Raw genomic sequence first — 27,930 nt, 5'->3', positions numbered from 1 at the left:
CTGGAGTGGTGGTCGCGGCAGCTGCGGCGTGTGGAGCGGAGAGGAGCTGAGCTGAGCAAGGCAAAGTCGCACCGGCGCCGAGCCGCATCTGTGCTCCTCCGCCGTCGCGCCGGCAGCAACCGCAGCAGGTGGTGCTACGGGGATGGGTGCGCGGATCTCCCCTCACCGGCGCGTCGGGAGGAGGGTTCCGCGGGGCTGCGTCCCACCCGCGAGGCGTGGCGGGTAACGGGCGCTCTGCGGCGCGGCACGAGCGGCGGGAGCGGGAGGTACCGGCGCTGCGCTGGGCTCTGCTCGCCCGGCCGTGGGAGCCCGGAGAGGGAAACGCCGGTTCCGCGGTCTGCGCTCGGCCGGGCCGGGGAAGGGCTGCGTGCGGCTGGGGAGCCTTTCTGGCCGCGGCGAGGCGGTGGATCTTAACGTGTGCTCCTTCTTACTAGGCTCCGACTGATCGCAGGGACGAGGGAGAGCTAGGTTAGCGGCTTGGGTTTGCCGGCTGTGCCCCCGCTGAAAGGCCTAGCGATTTGTTGATCTCTGTGAAGCTACAAGCGTCAGATGCTCTAAGAGGTGAGAGCTATAAAGGTTTCTACTGAGTCAGTGAATGTACGACTGCTCGGGTTGAGCTGGTAGTTTCACGTGATGTAAGAGTAGAGGTTCTGTAAAGAATTTTGTGTCTCTGTCTGTTTAAAAATATTTTTTCTTAATTACATCAAAGCCCATTTCAGTTTGACAAATCACAGTACAAGGTCTGTTCGTAGTATTACTGCACTCCCTCTTTATGTAAAGCACTACTGCTTTCTATGCTGTCAATGAAATAGTTACATGGGGCTCCATATGCTACAGAGGTATGGTAAGAATTTTAGGGCAGTGATTTAAAATAAGAAGCATGCAAAGTAAAATGGGAGTGTATTAGGTAAATTTTGATAATGAAAGTAGGAAACCGGGAGGCATGATTTAATAACATTGATGGAGATTTGAGAGTGTAAGTATTGGGGGGGGGGGGGGGGGGGAGATGGTTCATGTATTCTTGTGAGAAAGCAGTGGTACTAATATAGAATCATGGAGTGGTTATCATTTGGACTTGAGAGAGCATAGGAGAGAGTAATAGGCTCATTGGGGTCAACATCTTTACCTGGAAGGTATGGCAGCAGATGTAAAGAAAAAGATTGTAAGTACAGGTTTGTTGTACAGTGATGCTTTTATCCATATATCCTTTTAGTATACTGCAGTTCGGAGCTACAGGAGTTCTGAGCAGAGGTTGCATCTCTTTAATAGCTGCTGATAGGTGTTTTTTAATGAGTTGGAGCCAGTTTATATTTAGCATTCACAGCACCTCATGGTGATGTAAGTCCACTGTTTAACTGTTTTGTATGGAAAAAAGCTCTTATTTTCCAGCTGTTGCGCTGAATGTTTCATTTCATTCTGCTTAACAGTTGTGTTATAAGAAGCAATGGGTATTTATTTTCTATATGTTTGGCCTGTTTATCTAGCTGCTTTCTCTTGTAGCTGAAAAGTTGTAGCTTAGTTTCTTGCATGAAAGCATTGGTTGACCTTCTTGCACCGTTTTCAGGTCTGTTCTATCTTTTGTACAGGGAAGGTATACCAGCATGTGGTGTTTCAGCTGGGGAAGCTTAGTATTCTTAGAGACATCATGGTGATCTCTGTTCTCTGCTTCAATGTTCTGTTAGCTGTTATTTCCAGAGGACTAATCATAGTGACCCTGGGATCTCTTCCTGCATGATAATACCTAACTGGGGCTGTTGGTTTAAGCAGCTAACGGAGTTGTCTTTTTCATTGTGTTTGTTCTTATGAACATGGAATTTCAGCTGCTGATTTTATTGTGTATTTGCTTAGTATGAGGACAACCTTCTCCAGTTCTCATCGCTCAGTCTGGTTTTTATTTTTCTGAATAGCTCTGTACAGTACATGAGCTTTCTCACTTACCTGCTCATCACCTTTTTAAATTTACTGAACAACAGAGATGCCTGCAAAGGCCCCTCTGTCTCTTTGGGATTTGCAGATGATATAATGTCATACCCTTTCCTTGCCATTCTTTAACTTATTCCTACACTTCACCCTTCCCTATCCATAACTGGTCATTAGTAAATCCCCTGACATCTCAGTTTAAGAGGTTTTGGAAGGAAACACTATGAAAAGCTTTTTGGAAATTCCTTTATGCTGTTTTGCCTAGGTATGTCTGCTTATTTTTTTATTTCCAGAGCACTGTGGTGGATGTGCTAGTGTGTGTTCCTTCCAGAGAAGGTATGCTGACCACCAGTCCTATTTGTTTCCAGTTCCAAGTCTGTTCTGTGACACTTCTGTTTTGCTCAGTAGAAACCTAGAATTTACATGAAAGCCTTTCCTTGAATTCCCTGGCAATCTTTAGAGAAATTAATTGCAGCTGCCATCTTCCATTGTATGCCTGGTCTAACCTACAGGTTCTACGCTACTGAAATGTGAGTTTTACAGTTTCTCAGATCTGGAATAGTAGTTTAGGGCTCTGCCCAGTAACTGTTACAAACTTTAGGAACTAAGGTTGTGGTTTGTTTTGTTGGTTATTGTTTGTGGGGCTCTTTTGTTTGTTTTGGGTTTTTTCCCCTTTTAAAAACCTTGTCTGCTTGCAGAGACATCCAATCTTTAAAGTTTGTCCAGAGTTAATCTTGGTGCAGGGGGAACGAAGAGGAACCACAGAAGACAGTTCCCTGAGGTTTTTCTCATGGGTAGCAAAATGTTCTGGTCCAGCTACATGTAGTAAATCATTTGTGAATGCAAACAGGGAAATGGAGTTCTGAATATTAACAAAAATAGTGCTATTGTTTAGTAATAAGGAAATGCTGAGTGTTAGTTCAAAATGGGGTAGGAATTTGGGAACATGAAACATTTTCATGTGTTTCAACTTTTTCAGTGATTGTGTTAACAGGATTTCAGTTGTCTGTGTTTTTAAAAGGTAGAGCTGAATCTTGAGGTAGTAGATCAGATTATGTGCCTTGTAACCTGAGTATTTGAGGCAATGACAGGACAGTCATTGAGCATTGGCTTTTATCAGATGTGAGAGTATATTCTTGTGTGGTTATATATGTTGAGACGATCAAATAAGACTTTATATTCTTCTTGCTCTTTATTTTTTGTTTTGCTTTATAAGTAAAACAAAAATATAGTTGGGATTTTCTGAGTATGATATGCTCAGAATCCAGCAGAGACTCAATAACCATAGGCTGGGTGGTTGACTTGCCTTTTCACATTACTTCTGGCAGCATGAGAAGTTTAGCTGGAAATTTGAGATTACTGAAAGTTCCCATTGAATGTGGGTAAGTGAAGGGAATTTCCCCACCCTCATTTTGCAGTTAATAGAATAACAATGAAATTGCCAGAGTCTCATAAATGTGGGAGGAAAGATCCAGGGTCTTCCTTCGATTCCAACACCCATCATTAAAATTACAGTGTTAAATAAAGGTCACTAAAAGTGTAATAACTATAGTTGAAAGATTACCTTCCTCTAAGAATTTATCACTGGATATAAGCCTTTTTTAGTGCCAAATGTAAATTGTGTTATTAAAACAGCTGTAGAGAGAGTGAATGTCAAAACTCTAGGGAGGAACTGCATGGACTTTTATGGTGCTCTCATGAATTAAAACAAGTATATGTCTTATGTCTGTGTCAGGGATATATCTGTAAACCCACAATGTCATGACTGGAGTGTACCCTAAATTTACACAGCCTGATGTGCCTTTGTGTCTACCCAGATAAAAGCCATCTGTAAAAGGCATCTGGATTACTAGAAAAATGTAAAAGCTTTAAGCAGATTCACAACTCCTTTTGGGATATAATTTTTAGTCGAAGGAATCATATCGCCTTTTAAATAAATGCTAACTACGCCACCTCCCACCCCCAAGTTTTCCAAGTTGAGATGTATATATGTGCCAGCTTGTAGTAGTATTTGAAATATGCAGAGAAGGAATGTTTGACAATTTCTGATTGGTACTGACTTTTTACATTTTTTTCCAAGGCATTGCAGTGTTGGGGGCAGGTAGAAAACAGCTCTCTAAAAATTATTTTTCCCTATCTTCTCTGTGTTGGGGGGTGAAAAGTTTTCTGGGTTACCAGATACTGCATTTCCCATTTGTGTCACACCCTGTGTAGGTTCCAGATGACCAGATGGTGTAACATGATCACAGCACAGTGCTGTGACAAGGGATTCTCTTCTGATTGTCTGAATGAGTTTTTTACAAACCCAGTTACAGCTACTCCTTTTCAAGTTCAAGCGTGATACTGAGAAACTCTTAAGTATGCTGCATTGTGTAAAGTGTATAATCCTACTTCTTACTGCTAGTGATACTTGAATTGTGATATGGTCTAAACTCAGGCTTACTTAATCATATTTCTGTCTGGAATCTTGGTACATTCATTGTCAACCCCTCCCCTGTCCCCCAAACCACAAACCAGTAATTTTAAGAACAGCTCCTTTCAGCTCTCTGGGTTTGTGAAATGTACTATTTTTGAAGTTTAATCTACGTTTGCTCTTGAAAAGAAAGATGTATCTGTTAGTGAATCATGTAGGAGTTTGGAATTATTCCTGTAGGCTTGTGTCAAAAAATTCCCCAGGTGTCTTTCTAAGAATCAAGTTCTGCTATGCTGTTACCATGAGAGTTTTGTGTGTTTTGTGGTTTTTGTTGTTTTGGGCTTTTTTTTTTTTTTTTTTGTTTTTTTGTACTTTACTTGTTCCAACAAGCATTTGAATGCCTTGGTTTGATTACTGCTTCCTTGGTGTGAATCAAGCTCTCTGTTTTTAACTGGCTGTGCTTTGGGGAGGCCTGTGTTAACGTTTTTTTGTTTCCTTTGTTTTTAGATTTCTGTTAGATTTTATTTTTTTGACATTAGTGTGAGATGCTGGGAAAGTGCTTCCTGCTGCATGTTTTCCCAACCAGGATTTGAGGAGGGAAAAATACAAACAAAACAACACAAAACCCCTCCACCAAAACCACCCCACAACCCCCCCACAAAGCTTTACTGATTTTGTTTGATTTAAGTTTTTCTGTGTTAACTAAGATAACCTTGGAGATCCCTAAAGTACTTCTCAATTTTATGCATTTTATTATTCTTCCATAATTTTGCAAAATAGTGCTTCAGAGTAACACGTTTTCCTCTTCTACATGAATATGTTCCCTGGTACGTTATGGTGGTTAAAGAGAGTGCTGTAGTGTACCAAAGGTTCAGGGTCCCTTCTGAATACAGTGTATCTAAATTAATTTTGCATCCACGCTGTCTTCATCAGGAATGCTTGTCTTCGGCTCTTGCATACTTCAGTGAGGCTATATTGAGCTGTGTTGCTACAGAGGAACTGCCTAAGCTGGTAAGGAAATACAGCTAGTAGATCTTAATCACTAGACAGCTTTAGAGGTCATTGTGAAGGTCCTGAACTGGCAGTAGAAGCCATGTGGAACTGATAAAATGATCTTGGCATGGGACTAAATGCTTGTAGCATTCCCTTTTGTGTCTGACATGGGATTATCTTGTTCTGCACATCTGAGTTTAATTTTAAATACAGTATATAAAGATGCTTCAAGTACAGAGTGCTGAATTACTGCTTCAAAGCTACTGCTTTATTTGACACAGAACAACTTGGGGTATTTAAGGTAGTGGTTTAACAGTTGAAGGAAGTTTGAGTTTGGCACTTCCAAATAAAAAAAAAAAGAAATTGTTGAGGGTGATTTTTAATCTGATGTATTTTAAAACACTGTGCAGTGTACTGCAGGTGGCCTTTTCAAGACAAAAGGCTCTAGAACTTTCAAGACTGATTAATGTGGGAAGAATATAGTTGCATTATCTGGATTTTATTGTACTGCCTATGTATTCTTGCTTACTCTGTCTTCACTAGACGTGTTTCTGAACCTGCGTTTGTGTGTTAATTTTCTTTGTCCTTTTGTTGGTGTACCTAGAAGCAGCATGTCACTTGAGAGGAATCTTGATAAAGCATCTGAATGAATCTGCATGTGGCTTGTAGGGTTCAAATTTAGTCCCTGTGTGGGAACACAATCATCCTTTAGTTCTGTTTCTGCTTCCAGTCAAACATTGTTTGGTGTGATAGATGCTGTGTCAGAATACTGTTGTCAATGTAGAGAGGCCTGTGGGTTGGTAATACCATATGTTGAGGGAATCTGGGTGATAAGATCTCATAATGGGCATGCAGTCTATTAAAGAATAATAGCCAGTTGGTTTGAAAGTTACAGCATATCTGAAATGTGAGTAGTATTTTTGTGGACTTTCCAGCAGTCCTTAATGGAATTTATGTCTTGAGTTTCTCCACAATCTTTTGAAAAACCTTATTAGAATGCAGGATTGTAATGTCAGTAATAAGAATATACTTGTAGTTTAATTTGCTGCCTTTTCCCCTTGCATTTGCAGGTTTCTCTAATAGATCTAACAGAAATGAAACTGACATGTAAGATGTGTGTTCTCTTAATTCATAGATTGACTTTGAATTCCATTTTTAAAAGCATAGTTGTTTTGGATGGGTGTAAAAAAACCCAACCACCACCAGCCTACTGCTACCCCATCCCACCTTGTCTCCCTCCCCCCAGACCAAACCAACCCAAACAACACCACTGCCACAAACAACAAAACAAATCAACATTGGGCATCTTGGTTTTACGAGGGGGGGGGGAACCTGAGAAATGTGCATAAATGAATATGGGCAGAGAGAAAGCAGAAAAATCTGTTTCTAAAGAACAGCCATTAGATTCTCACATTGACTATGTTTTCTTGGTGCTTTAACCTGTACTTTCTGATATGTGGTTTGGCAGTTCCTGCAAGCTTTCAACTCATCTAAGGAACAGATGTTTACCTTTTTTTCCAAGTAAACTTATGAATCTGGAAGAATATCCAGCTGGTCATTTTATTTTATAGTGCTGAGCATTCTGTACACCGGTATGATCTCTTAAAAAATTGATGCTACTTTGGGCACTGTGTTCTTCACTTTAAAATGTTGATAAGGATTCTCACTGTCTCTGTTTTCAAGAGGTCTTTTTTCCCTCTTCCTTTCCTTTCTGCTCCCTTCCACAAGTAATAGCTTTTTCCACAGTGATAAACATACAAGTTTTTTTTGGTGTCAGAAACTTAGAAGTTGCTTATCCAGAGTGTATTTATTGGAACATTATTGGGAGGGCAGGGAAAAGATCCCTGTGCTCTAGAAGTCTACAGAGTCCGTCTAAAAGTGATGTGAGAATTTGTTCCGAAGTGCTAATTGAAAAAAAGGGGTACTTTTTTCCTGCTAGGTGAAGAGTTTGTTTCCCCTAAGTATCATTGTTCATGAGGTGATGAGTTGTGCTGTCTGAATCTTAAACATCCAAGCTGGATTTTAAGTTTCCAGCAGTGTAGTAACTCTAATGCTATTACATGCCACCCTACTGTGCAGTGGAGGTAGGGTGAGGGGGCAATCTGTTCTTTCTCATGACTGTGGCTTTCGTTTAGGGTAAGGCTTCTCCTATTTGTGTTCTTTAACAGTTTTGGATATTCTGCAAAAAAGAAAGCCAGGGAAAAGCAATATGGAATCCTAGAATAAACCAAATGTATAAGCTAAGTTAAATTTAAATGGCTAAATACCTATTAGAAGTTCATTTGTGCTCTGTCAATATATCTTCTCTTTATTATCCTTCTGTTTAAGTAATAATCCCACTCACACAAATTTATGTTAAAACTTCGCATAAGTTTACCTTAATAAAATTGCTTCCTAGCCATATGGCAGGAAAATATTTAATATTTGGTTTGCTGTGTTTCCTCTGATGTACACCAACAGAAGAAACTGAGTTATGTATAATGTGAGTCTTTATTTTCATGTGTTCATGGCATTCTAGCTTTGGTTAATGGCTTACAAGACTTAGTTAAGTTTAAGGCTAAATATAGATATATGCATCAGTTTTATGGCGTAATATTTACTGTACTTACTGTGTTCCAAATGTTGTGTAAAGAAGTAGAAAAATTTCATGTGGCTCAAGTCCAATAATCACTCCTTACGCCTACTTTAATCTTCTAGCTGTATTAGCTGCTATTGTTAATCTAAAATGCTCTTGCTATTTTAGGAGATGCCTACGTAACGCACATTGCCAGCAATTGTACTAAATACTTCACTGCTGAACCCGTTGCTCAGGTACCCTGCCTGTCTTTGTTGCTATGGGAGACTGGAAGACTATTACTGTGCCAGTGCTGTCATCAGGTAAACTGGTAATATTTTTGAATTTTTTGGGTTTGGTATCTTTACTGGTGATGTTATAGCACTTAAGAGAGTGATTGGAGTTTCATGCATGACATTTGACTAGTTAAGCAGACTATTTAAATAATATATAGTACTTGCAGTGCTTTGTTTTTTTCGTTTTGGATTGTGTCTGTACAGATATGCTGCTGTAAAATACTGTCCTTAACATATGGTCACACCTTTCAGGATATGTTGTATTTTCAGAGGTTTCTTTACTTACTCTATGTTCTTTTTGCCTCATAAATTGATTACAGAAGTATCAAAGGAGTAAATGGTTTCTTTTACTTCTATATAGCGGAATAGTGAAATTTGTGGATCTTGGCAGATGAGTAAAATTTGAAAGGATTTAGTATCTTAAGATACTAAGTCTTTCAATCTTTGGTGGAAGCTTATGCCTTTTATTTTTTTATTATTTTTTTTTTTATTGTGAATTGTTCAGTATGTAGTTCCAAGTAACATTCTAAGCTCTAGAAGTGTAAATTTCTGTAAAGAATAATTTGGGTGGTAAGGGATTTGCCTTTTTGTGTGTCCTAAACTATTAGCCCTGACTTGTTTCTTAATGTTTTTAACTTTTAGATAGCAAAAATACTTTTCAGTATACCTCAGATAAAAGTATTTCTTCCCCAAGTATGAACTCACAAGTGCTGCGTTTGTCACTGCCTTCATCCAAAAGTATGCATGGCTTTTTCAGTGCCTTCTGCACAGAAGAGAATATTGAAGAGAGTGTATCCTATCTTGATAGGGTGAGTTCTTGCTGTTTATTGGTGATTGTGTGAAGGTGACATTACATCAGTTGTGGTCGTACAGATTCACTGGATTAAGAAGGCTTTTTTTCTCGATGCTCAGAAGCTGAAGTTGATGAGAAATAGGTTTTTCTGGGGAGATGGTGTGGGAATATAGGAAAAGATTAATATAGAATTGCACATGATACTGTTTCTCACTTTTGGAAAATTGTCGAAGATTGTTAGTTATTTATTCTCCACCCCCCTTGCCTTTTACCAGGAACTGACAACACTGGGTTTTCCCTCTATTTATGCTGAGTCCAAAGGAAAGGAATTAAACTTAATATCTATCATAAATTGCATGAATGAATTGCTTGTACTGCAGCACAGGAACCTTCGAGCTCAGGAAGAAGTAGAAATGCAGCATCTAAAACTGGGTAGTGATATGGATCACTTACAGAACTGCTATGCGAAATTAAAGGTAAACCCAAGATAGTTCCACAATTATTATTCAGTGCTTCTGTTTAACAGATTGTAACATTTTTAACAGTGAATGTTATTTTCGTTTTTTTTTCCCCAGTACTAACGGGGAGTTGTATTTTAATGTGCAATTTGGGTTGGCTTTGGGAAGTATATTTCCAGTTGAAAGATGTGTAAAGTTAGTAAGTTTTCAGTTCTAATTCATATTTAGAATTATGGCCTCTTTAATCAAGGAAGAGGAGAGACTGTTAATGCATACTGTGGGTGAAAATGTTAAATAGTTCAGGTCACCATTCAGTACCACTTAAAAGAATTATGCCCACCTCTAAAAGTTGATTTCCTGATATAACTGTAACTAGTAAAACTGTAGTTAGCTTTTCTGTACTGTGTCACAGGGTTATCAGTCTTTACCCTATCTGTAGCTTTTTGTGTTGTGTGGATGGGTGTTTCTGTTTCTATTGTATTCCCTGGATAGCCAACTACAAGTTCTCTTCATACGAATTGCTCAAACTCTTGTCAAGCCTGAAGTTACTAAGCTTCATTTTATCACAAGATAAACACATACACAAGGCAAATCCCTGTGGAGTAGCTGATAAATTGGAAGTTCATATGCTAATTCATGGGCGCTTGCATGTGCAGTCGTGTTAGTGTTGTCTTTCCCTTGATTCTGTCAGGAAAATAAAAACCATCAGTGTGTTTCAGAGCCTTTCAGGCTAGTTTTTCACTGGAGCTGGCCAGCACTCTCTCCTTCACAAATACTGCTGTAGATTCTCAGTATAGTAGGTCATCCACATAGAAGCATTTCTATAGGGTGTTAAAAATTGTGTGTAACTGCACTCAGTTTTTATACCAATACTATACAATGCTAGCTTCCGGGTAACCACTCCAGTTACTTTCCCTAGACAAATGGCATTAAGGTGATGGTGTTGGGATGGGTACCTTGTTAGTACAACTTCAATCCCAGGGCATTTAATTTAGCTGTCAGCTTGCGAAGTTTCTTGTGTAAATTCTTTCAAATACCATGCAGCAAACCTCTTGACTTACACTATTTTGTGCCTGTGTTCCAGTGTGGTTTGCTTAGAAATTCTTGTTACTTAAATATCTCTGCACATTCATAGCTCAATACTATATATACAAAGAAAAAGAGCTTGTATGTAGTGTTTGGCTCTGTCAATTAAGTTGGCATTTTTGGGTTTGAGTTCCGCATTTGTGAAAAAAAAGTCTAAAATTCTAGTTTTGCATAATGTGTTATAATGAGATCGCCTCTTTAGCCTTACTCTATGTATGTGAAATAGCTTGTTTGTTTTGCTGCGGTCACAGGCTACATATCTGTGTTAATTGTTCTCTTGATTATTTAACAGAAATACTCCAGTGAGACCATAGCCCCAAGTTCATACAGGTTGTTCAGTATCTGCCTCACTCTCCCAGTAAAGAAATGCTTACAGAATCCCAACTTAATGAAAAGTTTTCATTAAGTAATTTTAAGATTATTATTCAATTTGAGGTAATTCCTGTTGAAGACCAAGGCAAATTTTGGTTACCTGTGAGCAGGAGTGTTACTTGTACTGGGGAATCATATTTCTTGCTCCAGAAAATAGAACTAAGTTGTCATTGAGAATGCAAGATCATCCCCAAAACATTGGAGAAATATATAGGAAAACTTACTTCAAGTGAGGTGGTTTGGCACTCTGGTCTGTATGTTCTGTTGTGGGTTTGTATGTTTAGTTTGTGGGGTTTTTTTGATTTTTTGTTTTTTGTTTTTTTGTTAATCTTTTGCTGTTATTTCTTACTGATACTGAGCTATCAACACTCTTTCCTAGGAACAGTTGGAATTATCTAAAAGGGAGATAGTTGGACTTCAGGAAAGAGACAGACAACTGCAAAACAAGAACAGAAATTTGCACCAGTTACTTAAAAATGAAAAGGATGAAGTGAGTTGTCATGTACATTAACACAAGTCATTACCTAGATATTCAGTAACATATTTTTATTTTAGTGAGTCTTGTAATTGTTCACATTGAATTCTGACTTTCTTGGTAAATGTTGCCTTTCACCAAAGTGAAATTGGCATGTTGCATATGGATACATAAGTTCTGTTAGGGATAGGTCCAAGTTATAATAATAGCAGACAGTAGTGCAGAAATGCATATGTGCCATTTTCTGAGGCTTTCTGTACTTCTGAGCATAGCTTTATCTTAGAGGTTTAAAAGAAGAACCAAGATCAGAAGACACTTTGAAATTCAAGGTGCTGTTTAGTTTAGGATTTGTGTCCAGTGTGCTTCCCTCCCTCCCATCCCCTTTTCTGTACCACCTCTAGCACCTCCCCCTTGTTTATATGGCTCCTAAGTTTCTGTGAGGGTTCTCTGTGACCATAAAGCTATTCATGCAGCTAGTGATCACAGCACTATCTATATATAGCGAACATTCTGAATTTGCAGCTTTAAATATTCAATGTGATGTATGTTTGTTTGTAAGCTTAAAACTGACAATTGAGGGGAGGGGAGAAAAAAATAAAAACCCAAGAAACAAAACAAAATCAAAACCCAAGCCCAGGTATTGGTAGTACTGGCCAAAAAATTTGTTTTATGATATGTTTTAATGTTCTTTTAAACCAGATGGAATAATCTGTCTTCCAGCATCCTGCTGCCCAGAAGATTAGTACTTTATTATTTTTAGTGTGAACCTAACAAATATTATAATATGTTGCTTGTGATACTGGTTTCTGCAGAAAAGACACCAAATGCCCTGAGAAGTCTGAGGTCAGAATCCATGGGCTAGGAGGGCTTTTCTGATTCCTTTTGTCACTTCCTTTCACCAGAAAGACAGTTTTAATTAGAAGTTATGATTTTGCTTCTTGTGTTTTGGTTTTCTGATAAATCTGTTGTAGTTATGCTTTAGTTGAAGAAAATACAGTTTTTGTGGGGTTGCTTTTAGGTACAGAAGTTGCAGAACATAATCTCAAGCAGAGCTACACAGTACAATCATGATATGAAGAGGAAAGAAAGAGAATATAACAAATTAAAGGAGCGCTTACATCAATTAGTCATGAACAAAAAGGACAAAAAGATAGGTAAGTAGGTCTGAATTTTACTACAGCAAACCAGCATATTCAATATGTTAACAATGCTTTTATGTTCTGGGTATCTTTAAAGTCAGTATGGCCCCTTGTAGGTCTTTAGATGTTAGAACATTATGAAAAGGATGTAATATTTCAAGTCAGCTGACTCTGTAAGGCTAACTTACATTGTTCTATAAGGTTTTTTTACCAAGCACAAACCAAATGGAGATCTTTCCAAAATGAGAGGTTTTTTTTACTAGGGGGAATTATCTGGAATCTATTCCTGAGATAGAGCTGTCTCTCCTCTACTTTAGAATTACTGCTGCCATCACAAGACCTTAGTGTCGTAAATATTGTATTATGCTCACCAGTTGCAATCAGGAAGGAACACTGCATGGCATTTTTTTCCACCCTTAAGATACTACAGTCTACTTGTGTTAGGGACAAGCCTTGAGAAATTTTGGAGAGGAAGCTACATGACATATGTAGCACCTAGTGTTTTGTGAAATGAAATCTCCTTTATCATATGAGCACTCAGATGTTAATGCTGCCTAAAAATTCAAAGCATCAGTGCTGTTTAACATGAGTATGGTTTTTGTGGTGTGCTGCTGAAAATGGGTATCAGTGTTATGTATTAAGAAAAATATCTGCATGATTTGGTTCATATATCTTACCTTAGCATATTTGTGTCATTTATCTCCAGTGGAAGTCCTGCTCTTCTTTTCTTATCCTTCCTGCCAGCTCCAAAATACTTCGCTGTTTTCTATCTGTAGTGCATGTTGTGTTTTAGTAAGCTGGTTTAATTCACTAAGCCAGAAGAAAACTATTCATATTGTTGCCAAGCTGTTTTTCTGCTGGTTTAGTCTGCTGAAAGTGCTTGAGGGTAAGCTAAACCAGATTAGGACTCTAGCAGGAACACCTGTTCTGGCTTCAGAAAATCTTCAGGTGGCAGCTCTGTAATCTTTAGAAGCCTCACCCTATGGTCAGCAAAATTTACCTGTGGCATGTTCTTGACTGTGGTTGGCTAGTACTAGCTCAACTATCAGTGAAGTCAAAATAGCAGGGGTTTAAATCTAGTTATTCTTTGCTTGATAGCAAACTAGAATTGTGCTTGGACCACTCATCTGTAGTGATGGGTCTGGGGTTTTGTTTTTCATGTGTTTTTGGGGTTGTTGTGTTTTGTGTGTGTTTTGGTTAGATTTTCTTTCTTTAAATGTGGAAAGAGAGGCCCCTTTGTTTTAAGGAACGTCTTGTGGCACATTAGGAAGTTGCTTACTCTAAACTGCAGGTATAATTGGCATTACTGGCAGAAGAGAGGTTAGAGTTGATAAACCTCAGAGGTTGAAATAGGGATGAAGATGTCATTAGGAAATGCATAAGAAAGTATAAACCAGGATGAGAATACATCCCTCCATGAATTTCCAAACACAAAAATTTATTTTCTTTCCTTGGCTATCTTGTTCAGTTACTTTAAGCAGGGCAGTGTGGTTTCATACGGGTTGGAGGATTGAGGGGAATATTTGGGTAATGTGGTCTCTTGACAATAACTACATGTAAATGCAATGTCGTGTGAATGTTATGTATTTGCATGTTGTTCACGCTTTGAAATATCCTTTTCATTTGTAGCTATGGAAGTTCTAAATTATGTTGGTAGAGCTGATGGGAAGAGAGGTGCATGGAGGACTGATAAGACAGAAGCCAGGTAGTTGTCTTAGAACAACATTAATTGAAGTTTATGTTATGGCTGTTATGTTGTTACTGTAAGATTTCTTCCTCCAGAAATGAAGAAGAAATGTACAAAGTTCTGTTAAGTGATTACGAACAACGCCAAAAACAACTTTTAGTGGAAAATGCTGAGCTGAAAAAAGTTCTTCAGCAAATGAAGAAAGAGATTATTTCCCTTCTCCCACCGCAGAAACAGAAACTTAAAGAACGGCCTGAAGATGGGCCGGTAAGTATTCTTCAGTTAAAATTAAATCTGTGTGGTGGTTTAGTGCTGGAGTCTTTTCACAATTATAAAAAGATGAAGTAAAAGTAAACTTTCATGTTTATTGTGGCTTGCACATCAGTTTAAACAAATCACTTAAACAACTAACCTACTAACTGTTAACAATACCCAGTGTATTCTTTTCAGCCAGTCAATGGAAAGCTTGAAAGTATACTCCAAGCAAATTGTAAATGCAGTAGCTACCTGTATGTAGTTCTATGTATTGATGCATTTGGGATTTTGTTTGCCTTCCTTAGAAAATGTTGATGCTAGCTTTCAAGGTGCTTATGCAAAGAAACCAGGCTTCCCATAGGATCCTTGGGGGTGAAGGATATATAATTAGGATGTGCTCCTATATGGATTAGAGTAGTTGTTGGTTCCTTTTACAGAGCTGCTGGTAATTTCAAGGAAAATGTTCTGTGGGGTTTCTTGTTTGTTTTCAGGCTTTAAGTATTTCTTTGTTTACGGAGTGTGTGCATATGTATATATTTATTTTATGGAACAGTACGGGGCACATTCATTGTTTATCATTCAGTTTGCTGATTCCCTGCTAGAAGTTGCAGTTATGTCTTGATGTCAGAGTGAATTAGGGAATAATCTAGAAAGTTAACTGAGCTTTTGCTTAGCCAAGTCCCTGAGCATAAAAATAGAGTTGAAATACAGCAAACATGCATAAAAGCTAGATTCTAAGAATCACTCAAGATTGATGTACTGGTAGTAGGGTATTAAGAGAATACAGATACTCTACAGAACAAAGTATTAGGCATTTTATATTACAAATAGTACATGTTCATAAGAAAGAGTATGTGTAGATAGAGCCTGTCAGAGTGTACTCTTTTTGTGGGCTCTAGTGCTTGCTATTTGAGAAGATCGGCTGTCCTGTTGTCGTGGTTTAAACCCAGTGAGGCAGCTCGTTCACTCACTCCCCCCTCTTCTTTCCCTCCCCCTACTCCCGGAGGGACGGAGAGGAGAATCGAAAAGAATGCAACTCCCACGGGTTGAGATAAGAACAGTTCAGTAACTAAGGTATAACACAAATCACTACTGCTACCACCAATAATAACAATGATAAAGGAAATAACAAGGGAAGAGAATACAACACCTCAGCACCAGCCAACCGATAACTTGCCCCCCCCCTTCCCCAGCCCGACCAAGCACCAACCAATACCTCCTCCAACCCTGCAGACTCCCAGCCCTTCCGGCTAACTCCCAGTTACCTCCTGGGCATGAGGTGCTGTGGTATGGAATACCTCTTTGGTCAGTTTGGGTCAGGTGTCCTGTCTCTGCTTCCTCCTGGCTTCCCCTCCTCCCTGGCAGAGCATGAGGCTCACAAAGTCCTTGGCCAAACCAAAACATCCTTGTTATCAGCTCTGTTCCCAAGCCGAAAGTCAAAACACTGCACTGCGCCAGCTGCCAAGAAGGAGAAAAATGACTGCTACTGCTGAACCCAGGACACCTGTTCAAGTTGCTGTACTATTCCTTTATTTCTGAGCTATCTAAGGTGCATTTGTTCAGCCTTAGAATGCACTGTGTAGGAAAAGCACTAGAGACTCTGGCCACACCTCTGTAAGGTGTGAATAAACTCTTTAACTTCACTGGATGACTTGTCCTGTATACCACACAGAATGACTCCCATGTGTATTTAGTACAGTAGTCTGTAATGTGCTGTGTGTTAACCTTTACTTTAGAAGTTGATTATGTAGATATAATTATTACTATAGCTCAGCAATGAGAAGTTGATCTTCTGTAGTGGGTATCTGGTATAATTTGTAGTATAAAGCATAATTGGATATCAGTTCTTTAAATGGTCCAGCTGTGAGGCCAAGAGATTTTGGAACAGTCTTGAGTACGCTGGTGAAAATCCAGCTGTGGGAATGGGGTCCTTATGAACTTGTGCATTGAAACAAACTTGGGAACAACAGGCTTAGTGCTCTGAAATTAACCACTGATTAGACGAGCATCTGTTAACTGTTGTAGCATTAATGGGCTACTATGGTTTTGTACTTCCCATCCAATATTTCTTGCCTACTTGTAGATCAAGGGGATTAGTGTAGAATGCTTTAGATGCTTAAGAGTGGAATATTCATGCCAGTTATTCAAATGACTATAGCTTTTCAAATTAAACCTACTGAACTGTCCTGGGCTAGTTTTGTCTTTGCTATTTAGATTTCTATATGCTAGCTGTTCACTATAGCATTCAGGTTTGATGCTTGAACTGTAGCAAAAAATGGAAGTGGAAGAAGGAGGTGCTAGCTCCACTACTGTCAGTGTGGTAGTTTGGTTGGTTGGGGTTTGTTTTATCATCATGGAGAAAAATGAGGCAGAAACAAATTACTTAATTCTCAACAGGAGAAAATCTTTGTCTTTAAATCCTGTTCATGCTGCATAGTGAGTTTATGGGCAGCTACAGCTTAAATTTGATAGCATAACTCAGCAGTCTGAACTCCTGGCTTGAAGATGTGTGAGAGTAAGTCTTGCTAGCTGATATACTCCGTCTGTGGTGGGATTCTGGGGACTGCCAGGTCACTTCTGTCTCTTCAACATGCTGGTAAGGAGCTAAACTCCCTGACAGTCATATTTCCCTGGTTGGAAAAATCAGTCCTGTATAGAAGGGTTTTCTTCCCCTCAGTAAATTAAATCCATATACATATTTAAATCAATGAATGCATGTATTTGAAATAGTGGAGTGGTTTACACCTTCTTGTTTCTGCTTCTACAGGTGCTGTCAGACTTGGAAGAAGATATTGGAGAGTTAAATAAAGAGAATATGTGGGAACTGTCTTGTGAAACTGTGCGAGAACAGCTTACCAACAGCATTAGAAAACAGTGGAGAATGTTGAAAAATCATGTTGAAAAGCTAGATAACCAAGGTGAAGTTTATTTGTATTACATTTCCATGTAAAGCACTACTAATAATTCCATTTGGTATCATGCCCTGAAGACTTATTGTCTAAGCTAAAATGGAAGGAAGTACCTGGTAGCCTTTCTGAAAGGGCTTGTGATTTTTATAGTTTTTCTGTGTGAATTTCATTTGTAGGGAGTGATTGCATACCAAGCCTGTTGTTACGAGAAAGGACATGATTATATTTTGACACAGTAAACATCAACTTTACAAAGACATAATTGTTTTTCTTTTGAGCATACATACTACAATTTGTTGCCTTTCCCCAGCTTTTTGGAATGTTCAAGTAACGCAGATGTAATTTGAAGTGATTGGAGGCAAAATACATAAATCCATCTTGGGAGTCTAGGCTTGCCATAACAATACCTCTGAGGCTTCTTCTGGCATTCTAAAGTGAACTGGCTGCTGGTGTGGTGATGAACCCTCCTTGTTTCCAGCTGTTAAACAGCATTAAAAGACAGCTAAAAATATATAAAATTCTTTCCTAGTATTATTTTCCCATGCAAGCAAATGCTGCTGCTATCACAGGGATATCTGCAGTCAAGAATAAGACTGAGAAGGTCATGCATGCAATTGCAAATAAGAGCAGATGGTCTATGTGAGAATACATTTATGTCATAGGAAGGATTTGTTTTAAGTAATACTTGATCTGGTGTAGCTAACTGGAAAAATAATTGTAAGCAGCAGGAAAAATGTTTTGAGCATTTGCTGTTTTCTTGGAGTCACCTTTTGGGTTTTTTCTGATTTATAGAAATGGCCATAATGTAGTCCACCAGGTTTCAATTAATATTCAAACACTGACATCAGGGGATTGAAGTTTGGCTTATTACAATCACTGTGATAGCTATGCGTGAAATTAAAGCAGTATGTAATTACACAAAATAGATCTTATTCTTCTCTAATTCATTCTCTTACTGGGATGAGAATGTGCTTGTGATATTTGTTAGCTCCTTTCCTCCTTCACAGGATTTGAAGGAAAAATCTATCTTTTTATATCTGCGATAAATATAGTTGCTGTCATTTTTATGAACACACAAGCCCTTCAGAAGTGGGCTTGGAAGAATACACTAACAGCACCTTACTGAAAAGAAATTCTTCACTTGTTTTCTTTTAAATAACTGCTGAAACAAGTGGGGGGTTTTATATGACAGTTATTGCAGTGCAGATGCTTGGTTTCCCTTTAGGGGTGTGAAATGGCTGTTTTCATTGCTATTTTTTTCCTGAGCTGGATTTAGTGCATAGCTATGTGTGTAGCACCAATTCTAGATCTCATCTCCAGTAGTGCTTTTGAACACTGTGTATATCTTTCAGGATGAAACAGTCTAAAATCTTTTGGTATTGCTATAAGTCCCTGATATGAGGGATTTTTGTTGTTTTGGTTTTGTATTTTTTCTTTTAAGCAGCTTTCTTCCTTCTCCTTAGTATCACGTGTACATTCAGGAGCTTTGAATGAGAAAGATGTCATTTCAAGAGAAGACCATGAGATGGAAACTGAAAAGCTAGAGCTGGAGATCCAGCAATGTAGAGAAATGATCAAAACTCAGCAACAGCTTTTACAGGTAGTAGACTTTAATTTTTCTTACTTTTTCTCATCTGAATCTAAGCTGTTTTTTTTAACTTGTCACTTTTCTCGCCTCTGAGCCTTTCTCATTTATTTTAAATAATGCTTTTGAAATAAAACATCTCAATGGCTAGTCTGAGTATAGGTGTGCTAGTGGGCTGGTTAGTAGTTGAAAGAGCTGGTAATCCTGGTAGGAATAATTTGGGGGGATAAAGGTGAAGAAGACTGATGGCATCAGCTGACTGACATTCTGCTTGCTGTCTGGAACTCTTCCCCTACCAGCCACTAACTTGATACTCACTACGTTGCTTCTATTATAAACTTCAGTCATTTTTCTTTATAAAACTGAAAATCCATGGAAATTCTTCTTCTCTTAACAGTCACTCCCAAATCAATGTTTGTATCTCTTTGCTTTATATCTGCAGCAGCAGCTCATGTGTCCATGTGATGATGACACCACTGTGTTACTACAGGACTGCTATTTACTGGAAGAAAGAGAACGTCTTCAGGAAGAATGGAGACTATTTCGAGAACAAAGAAAGAATTTTGAGAAGGAACGAAGGAGTTTTACAGAAGCTGCTATTAGATTAGGACTTGAGGTATTAAAAAAGTGGGAAGGTGTTAGAAAAGGAAACTGCTATGGAAGATGAGTCATGATTAAGTAATTTTACTGCTATACACACCGAAGTGCAGCCATCCAACAATATCTGTTTGCTAACATCTATAGAGAAAGATCATTCCCATACTATATGAAACATATCTTTGGTCATTGTAGGAGATCATTCTGTTGGCATAAAAAAAAAAAAACAAAACCAACCAAACAAACAAAAAACTAAACCAAAAAAGTAGGATTTTTTTGTGTAATAGAAAATACAGTTGCTGCAATTGGAATGACTAATTTTTTGTTTCAGCAATATGTAAGTACTTCCAAAAATCAGTCCACTTAATCACAAAATCCTTTAGTAGATAATTCTTAAGCTTGGTTTCCTACAAAAGCAAGGTTTATGCAAGTTTTGGTCAGATTTGGCTGCATTCTCTGAGTTCTCAAAGGTACTAGATTCCTAAACTGTTGACTAAACCAGTGACTATTTCAGAAATGCAAAGTAATTGCTGCCTTTTCCTTAAGGTTATCTGTTCTTTTCTTGTAGTGAAGTTGGCCAGTAAGCACACATACTGGAACATGGTTGGGGTAGATGTGTTTCTAAATGAGCTTGAGCATGTGTGTTCTTTGGTCCAGCCAGCAGTTATGGTTGAGTGCATGAAGAGGCTTACAAGTTTAGCAGGGAAAGGAGGCCGCGATGATGTGTGTGGTCATGAAACTATGATTGTACAGTCATGGCAGGAAAATATTGAAGGAAAAAAGAAATGGACCTTAGATTTATTATTTAGAGAACTGCTTGCTTTGATATGCAGAGCAAAAAGTTGGAGTGGGATATGTTTAAAATTGATAGAACTGTGGATTCAGTTGGTCAGATAAAAGCAGTACTGTTCACCTAATCTCTTAAGGTTAGGACTAGAATGAACTTGTAGAACCTGTTTTACTGATGGATTTTTGAGATGAAATAGCTTGTTGCTTGATTCCAGAGCCATTGGATCTTCTTGGAGTTTGTCTTTTGCCATTATTTTCCTTGGGTTTTTTGTGCTCAATGACAGAAATAAAACAACCGCTTTCTGACACAGTTTCAGATGGAATTAATCAGTGTTATTTTCAGTATCACTTTTGTCAAGGAAAAGGCTCAGGGTTGAGGTTTAAGCAGTAATCCTTACTGGCAGCTGTGCAGAAATAGGGGCTACCTCCAAGAGGTAGTGCTACACTGAAGGGGAAGGGGAGCATAGGAGGTAGTGATAGGAGATGGTGTCACTGGAGTGGAGAACAGTAAAATGAAAGGATTAGTCAGACTTCAGTGAAACAAACCATGGGAGTTGGCTTGAAAATAAATACTTTCTCAGCTAATCCTTGTTGGATTCAAAAGCTTGTTCACATGACTGTAATTCTGTGTTAAACGGCTGTCTCTCCTGAATTACATGGACATGTTACAACTTTTTCTTAGCTGGAATAGCATGAACGTGGAGTAACTTTGTTCCTGTGGTTGTAAATGTAAACTGTCATTTCTTTTCTTAGAGAAAGGCATTTGAAGAAGATAGAGGAGCATGGCTGAAGCAACAGTTCTTAAGTATTTCTACTGATTACAAGCACTCTGAAAATGTGACAACTCCAAGTGCCTTCTTAGGAAGCAAGTATTTGGTTCAAACTATGTTCTTGTAATGTGCTTTTTCTCTCCCTTCCTCCTCCCTTCCCCCTTTTCTTTCAATTAGAAGATGCAAATATAAACAAAACAATAAGGAAAAAAAACACCCCCCCAAAACCCAACACCCACCCTCCAAAAAAAAAACAAACCAAAAAAAAACCACCAAAAACAACAGATAAAAACAACAAAAAAGAACACCCAAACCCCAAAATCCCCCAACCTAACACTTCCCAAGGCAAATTTTACCAGGTATCTGTGCCTCTGCCTGTCAGGGCACATCTCCTTTTAAAAAGGGAATTGTTATAACGCCTTCCCTGATGATAATTATTTATGTAATGATTTTATATTTGTGAGGTGATGTGTTAAATGTCAAGTACCTGACAGTACAGCTGTTATGAACAGGGAGTTTCTAGAGTTATGAACATAAATTAAATGTAAGCATATTAATTGCCAAGGCAGTTGAAGAAATCATGACCTATAAAGATCTATATAGATAAGCAACAAGTTTTGGGAACAAGAACATCATAAGGTGGAGGTGGCAGCGTTAATTGTTTGAGATGAAGTAATATGAAACATGCATACATACATATTCAATAAGAAAAGAATCCTTTGGAAAGAAAAAGTGAAAAGTGTAATGATTACAAATTTGAGCAATAAATAATTTTAAGATTTGTATCTCGATAAAGGAGTAATGTCAGGAAAAAAAATGACAAAATGGCTATGTTATGTATGGTTTAGAATACTTACTGAAAGCATTTCTTTTTTTATTTCAAACTGGTAAGCTCATTTCCCATGCCCTCATTCCTGAATATGCACATACAGTGTTTTGGTCTTCATCACTGAGTCTTCGATACTTTCTAAGGGCTGTGTGGTGGGGTTGAGATCAAAAGTGAAGCAATGGGGGAGGAAAAAGTAACAATCTGTTAAAAAGATTCTTGTTATGGCAGCCAACAATTAAAAAATGTGTGAAACATCTATCAAGTGAAGATGGCTTGAATTTGTTTTCTTGTTGGGTAAACTAGCCAGCCTCATGTTCTGGGATTTCCTTGTTTCTTCTTTGTGCAGTTCTTTCTGTAAGCATGAAATGATCTTCCACGGTAAGAGAGCTTTTAGGAATAGAGCTAAAATTGTTCGGCTGTTGCTCATGAAGAATGACTTGATTTAGTGATTTGTGAGCAACTTGAGATCTGTTTAACATTCATTGTATGATGAAAGTTTTGATTTTTAATTGCCTTTTTCCAAACCCTATTGTTTCTGGATGTATTTAATGTCATTTTCTCTTCTAAATGGCATTCTTTGATCTTTTATATATCCTAATTGTAAGCTACTCAATAATAGTCATAAAAACAAAAATGTCTGCCACACAGAGTCAAAGCACCATTTGGATATTGTTCCACAGTTTATTAGAGTTGTTTTCATGATAAATTTTTGGTTTTCACAACACTTGTCCAAAAGCTCTTAATTCTGTAGTGCTGTGATGGATGCTGCAGAATACAGAACCATTCTGTTTTTCCACTTCATATGAAAGCTTTGGAATCTAAGTGTGAGGAAGAGTTAGGAAGGATTGATCTGGCCCTGGCAAGTTTGGCCATTGTCTTTCCATCAACTTTAGTGATAGTTAAGTTCATATAAATGCTAAAGCATTTAACTTGGTGCTTTTACTTTTTCTCTGTACTCTGACAAGTTTGCATTTTTTCAGGTTGGTATTGATTACTGTATCCACCATATGCTGGAAGAAACTTTTACTTTACTGAGTGGCTTTAAACTTGACTTTAATATGACTATGTGCAGTGATGACTGTATATGTAAATGCTTCACTTTCAAGTGTCGAATCCTAATCTGAACGTAACTTCATTCAGTAGCATTACATGTGCTCATAAAATTTTATAGAGATCTGTAACAATAAGATTTATTATTATAGGCATCCTGCAAGATATTTGGTGTTTTATATGAAGTAGAACATACAAAGAAGTGAGTCCTTCAGATGTTTTCGATTGCACTGTAGTTTAACTGTTGATATGTATCTCTCTTAGGTTCTGACCAAGACAATCGATTACCAAAATCTACATCTCGGCAAAGAAAACCTCACTGCATGTTGGGTGGTCCTGTTTCAGCAGAACCTTGCCAGATATCTCAGTATATTGCACGTAACAGGTATCTGAAATGAGGTTGGTTTTATAGTGCTAAACTCTACGCAGAGACTGAGTTGTGATAACTTATGGAAAGCCTAATCTGAAGTTTATGATTGTTACATTGCAAAATACGTTAAATAAAAACATCTATCCTAAGCATAATTTATTTGCATTATAACATTCTCCTTTTTTTTTCCCCAGTTCCAGTGCTGCGTTAAGAAGACCTGCTGGAGATAGCATACCAAATCAGTGGGTGGAAAGTGACAAACAAACAGAGTAATACACAAAGTCATGGGAAGACTCTGGAGTTGGCACTCTGCTATGTAGAAAACTTGCACATAGAACAACTGCCTTAGACTTCTGGGGTTGCCAGCTGGGTTTTTTTTGGTTGGAGATTGGTTCATAAACTTTTCATTATAAAATGAAACAATGCCATGAGTTTGATGTTCTTCTAGAGGATTATGTGGTGATCTGAATTGTGGTGTGTATGTATGTGTGTGCACATGGCTTTTATTTTTTAGACCATTTTTGCTTCATTTTCTTGCAACTGTGAAAGAAGATAATTTAAAATATATAAAAGCTTTGATATTTTTTTAGTAACAAAGCTCTGATTCTGTGAATGAAGCAATAGTCTGACACTTTGACTGTAACAAAATATTGGATCCTTGTGTTCCTTTTCATCACAGGCAGAGATAGCACTTTTAGAAGTTGTTTAATTATTGGAAACCTTCAGTTATGTCTCAAGTGTAACTGGCATTAAACTTCTTTTGCCTCAACTTGAATGTACAGCATACTGTAGATTTTTAAAAAAACAGGTTCTATATTTATTGTGTGATTTGAAAATACCTCTTTGATATTTCAGATGACTTAAAGTGCAGAATCTTTATATATTTGTAAATAGACAAAGTGGTTATGCTGAGAAACCATGAAATGAAACACATGCATACATAGTATTATTTTACATGGCATTTTAAATTTATTTTATAGTGATACTGAGTTTACAGATGCATTAGGGCTTTCAGTGGTTCAGTGAGGAACCAGATTATTTCAAATGTGAACAATAAATGTGTAATTTTATTCTAAGAAACCTTGGTTCTCTCTTTTGTATGCACTAAGCTATCATGGATGTCAGGCTGTCTACTGACAACAAATCCGATGCTGCTTTGGAATTTTGTTAGTTTCACCTCGAAATCAATTCCAGATTTATTTTTTCTTGTAGCTTTTGGGAAATCTGTTTTGTTTATAATGTAATAAAAATAGCCAAGTGGAGGTAAGATGCTTCAGTCTCCTTCACCTGACTCCATGCATGCAGTTTTTCCTTGCCCATTACAAATCAATCTTGTCTTTGTTGGGTTTTCATGTGCCTAGCTCTGATGTGCATAGCATGTGCATAGCTCTGATCCCTAGCATGTGCATAGCTCTGATGCTTTTGGAAGATGCCTAAGAAACTTATGCCTTTCTTACGTTCATAGGAAGGAAATTAACTGTGAAGCTTAGAATCCTTTACTGAAAACACACTGCTGCTCTGCCTATTATTTTCAGAATTGGATGTAATGGAGTGATTGGGCCACCTAGAGAAATAGGAATTGAGTATCATAGGAAAGAGAAGAAAGGGGGGATCTCCAGGAAGCTAAGACAACTGCAGTTTCTGCTGATTAGCTCTGCATATTGAGTGAGATGAAGTAGTGGCCAATGCAATCTGCATAGGATACTTGTATGGTTCTTGCAGAGCACCCTTAAGGAAGCAGAGATGTATATAATGTTCTTGGTCAGCTTTCTGCTGCAGAGGTAGTCAGGTTGGAAATACAAATATCATATTTCTTATTTTTTAGTTCTTCTACAGTTCTTTGTCAATAAATGGGTGATCATAGCAATGTCATCTGCTGAAAGCATTTAGTAGCAAGTAGTTACTGTTAGGCTTACACCTTCCCCACAATGTGCTGGACAGCTCTTGACTGAATTTTACCCATGGAAGAATAAATATACATATTCAGAAGGTGTATTTAAAGATGTAATGTGGAAAACTTAATATATTGACAGTACTTTACATGTAGAATTCTTACTTTCAAGTTGACATGTGAATCCATAGTTGAGGCGGTATCAGCATGCCACTAGGGGCTGCTACTGCTCTGAAGTATTACCGTGTGCTCGCTGGGGCTGTGATTATGGTCACTTAAGAGGCATTCAGTTTAGTGGGACTCTTACTAGACAGTTTTTCTTCATGATAGTAAGTTTTAGGATAATAATGCATTTGAAGAACTAAATTTACCTATTTAATCTTTTGTGCCTATTGTTAGTACAAAATGTTTGTTAATTGCTATTTTTTAATGTATCACCTCTGATAGAAGTGGAAAATTGTTTAAATGCCTCCATGAAAGAATCAACAGTGCTAGGTCTGTGCATGCAGTTGAGCCCTGAGCTGCCTCCTCAGACCTGGTCTGGAAGCCTGAGGCATAGGTTCTGTTCATAGCCCTGTCCCTATAAAGAAAGAAAATGATGCCTGAGTTTTTGGATTGTTCTCTATGCAGTAATGAGGAAGCTTTTTAAATCTGAAGCTACTGCTCATAATGGTAAGAACACTACAGATGGTCTGGTTGGTTAGTGCGGTGACACTGCAACACTTCACTGGGGTGGAAATGACTTTGGCATTTTTCTTAACTTGTAGAATGTGGAAGAGCAAAGGGAATTAATTGCTTGCAAGAATGTAGTATAGGTGTGTTACTACACACAGGTGCATATGGCCTACTTCAGAAGGAACAAGAAGTACTGACTACCAGTGACTGATAGGCATGCAGCTACTGTTAGCTACCTATGCAGGACATTGGAAAGATGAGTGGTTCTCTTAAACCACCATATTTCATGTCACAGAATCTTTAAAAATAATATGCATTGCTGCTTTTTCAGTCTACATGATGAGAGAGTTCTTTTACCATAAATACCATGCTTAATGCTTTCTTCCTCCAAAACAGCCACCCTCCTCCTGACTTGAAGAACTGCTTCCACCAGCTTCTGCAGATCTACAGAAGGGCAAAAGTTGCAGTTAGAGGAGGACAAAACTATTCCCATGTGTATGGCAAAACCACCCCCCGTAACCTAGCTTTTCCTTAGGGTTTATTGTATGTACACTTTATACAGGCCTATCAATTTAAGCAGGTAATTCTTAAAAGGAAAATAAATATATATGCAGAGTAATGGCAATGCTGTGTATGTTGAATTAGCTTAGCTGCTCCTTGTGCTGCTGCTTTTTGTTTTTGTTTATTTTTTGTAATTTGCGGGTTTTGTCTGTGAAGACATTGAAGACATCTACTTTCATCCCTTCCTCTACCCTCCATGTGACTTGTGAGAGAAGTAGGCAGCAAAACATGAAAGGCTGATCTAGTTACATACAAAAACTGATGCCCAAAGAAAACTTCAGACCGTCAGATGATTTATTTTTTGCATTCAGGCACTATCTGTGACCTCTCTTGTTCACAGTTGCACTGTAATTAAAATAATGAAAATCCCACAGTCTGCATTTTGTTGCCATTTTCAGCCTGATGCAGTATCCATGTTCCTTTTTGTGCAAGTTTTGACTTGTACAAGACATACAGCTAAATGGAATGTGTAACAGGTAAGCTTGTTTTAATGAAACATCCAATAAAAAAAGTTACAGTTGTATGGAAGAGCTTGACAACATAATAAAGAAAAGTTTGTCACCTGTGATGTATAATAAATTCATAATCATGAAGGTATTTCTTGATAATGTCCCCCCAAAAATGTGGTTGGATGGCCCCCTTTGGAAGACTGTAACTTTTCTGGGACACACCAAAACTAACTTTTCCTTTTTTTTTTTTTTGATTATCAGTGTATTACCATACTCAAAAAGGGCAAATGTGTTTTGTGCATCTCCGCTTGCCTCCATGCCCCTGACATTTCTAAAAGAGAACGCTTATGTGAATCTGTTCCTGGCCTGTCACTGTAAATCAGTGATGCCTGCCTATGTCAGGCGCTTGGCTACATTTTGAATTTTGCTCCTTAGCAAATGTAAAAGATCTAGCTGACCTGCACTCCTGTTCCCCCTGCTTCCCTGCTGCCGCTCTCTGCAGCTTTTCATTGTTCATGTTTAGCTGTCATTTACCTTAGAAGATAAAATATTTACAGATTGCTTATGAAATCTTTGTTCATTTAAAAAATATTCATGGTCAGTGTGACCAGAGCTGAAAGGGCATGCTGATCCCTGGGTTTGTTATTTTGAATACACCTGTATATTTTCCATATATACAGGTTTTCAGTAGGATGTTAGGTCAGATTATAATATGTAAGACTAGCAAAGGTTTAGCTGCCCTTGTCTCCTGCCTACAGTGGTAACTAAACCAATGCTGAGTGAAGAGAAAGGGCATTCTTAATGCATGTGACACTGATGCTACTTTGTTAATTGGGCCACTATCAGTGAGATAACAGTTTGGGTCAGATGCCAGGTCAGCATAACCAGGGCACAAACAAGCTGATCTGTGACTGAATACCAGCAGCCAGCTGGTGACACAATCTAGGAAATTAAGTAATGTGTTTATTATAAATTTATTGTAAACAACCTGGTAAAATTGTTTTACTGGGATAA

The 27,930-nt window shown here is 38.1% G+C and overlaps 1 protein-coding gene across 1 annotated transcript; it reads left to right on the top strand.

The window, feature by feature from the left end:
- The first annotated feature begins 204 nt into the window (after positions 1-204).
- On the top strand, positions 205-23,697 carry SSX2IP (SSX family member 2 interacting protein). Its single transcript, XM_057408347.1, has 15 exons — positions 205-222; positions 435-561; positions 8,070-8,203; positions 8,819-8,985; positions 9,245-9,445; positions 11,265-11,375; positions 12,379-12,514; positions 14,129-14,204; positions 14,282-14,453; positions 17,209-17,359; positions 18,814-18,950; positions 19,378-19,551; positions 21,075-21,186; positions 23,235-23,355; positions 23,535-23,697. The coding sequence occupies exons 3-15, from the start codon at positions 8,161-8,163 to the stop codon at positions 23,611-23,613; spliced, it is 1,680 nt and encodes a 559-aa protein (XP_057264330.1). The 5' UTR covers positions 205-222; positions 435-561; positions 8,070-8,160; the 3' UTR covers positions 23,614-23,697.
- Positions 23,698-27,930: the final 4,233 nt, after the last annotated feature.

Source organism: Pezoporus wallicus, unplaced genomic scaffold (assembly GCF_028554395.1).
Source record: "Pezoporus wallicus isolate ANWC-B61680 ecotype Strahan unplaced genomic scaffold, APGP_CSIRO_Pwel_v1 contig_4238, whole genome shotgun sequence".
In the NCBI taxonomy this organism is placed as follows: Eukaryota; Metazoa; Chordata; class Aves; order Psittaciformes; family Psittacidae; genus Pezoporus; species Pezoporus wallicus.
Note: the sequence above shows the minus strand (reverse complement) of the source record. Positions and strands in the feature narration are given on the sequence as shown.

Excerpts from the sequence above, each read along its gene's own strand:
- SSX2IP (XM_057408347.1), top strand. The coding sequence starts at position 8,161 with ATGGGAGACTGGAAGACTATTACTGTGCCAGTGCTGTCATCAG. Across the intron at positions 8,986-9,244 it reads GTGTATCCTATCTTGATAGG|GAACTGACAACACTGGGTTT; the intron begins GTGAGTTCTTGC and ends GCCTTTTACCAG. Across the intron at positions 12,515-14,128 it reads CAAAAAGGACAAAAAGATAG|CTATGGAAGTTCTAAATTAT; the intron begins GTAAGTAGGTCT and ends TTTCATTTGTAG.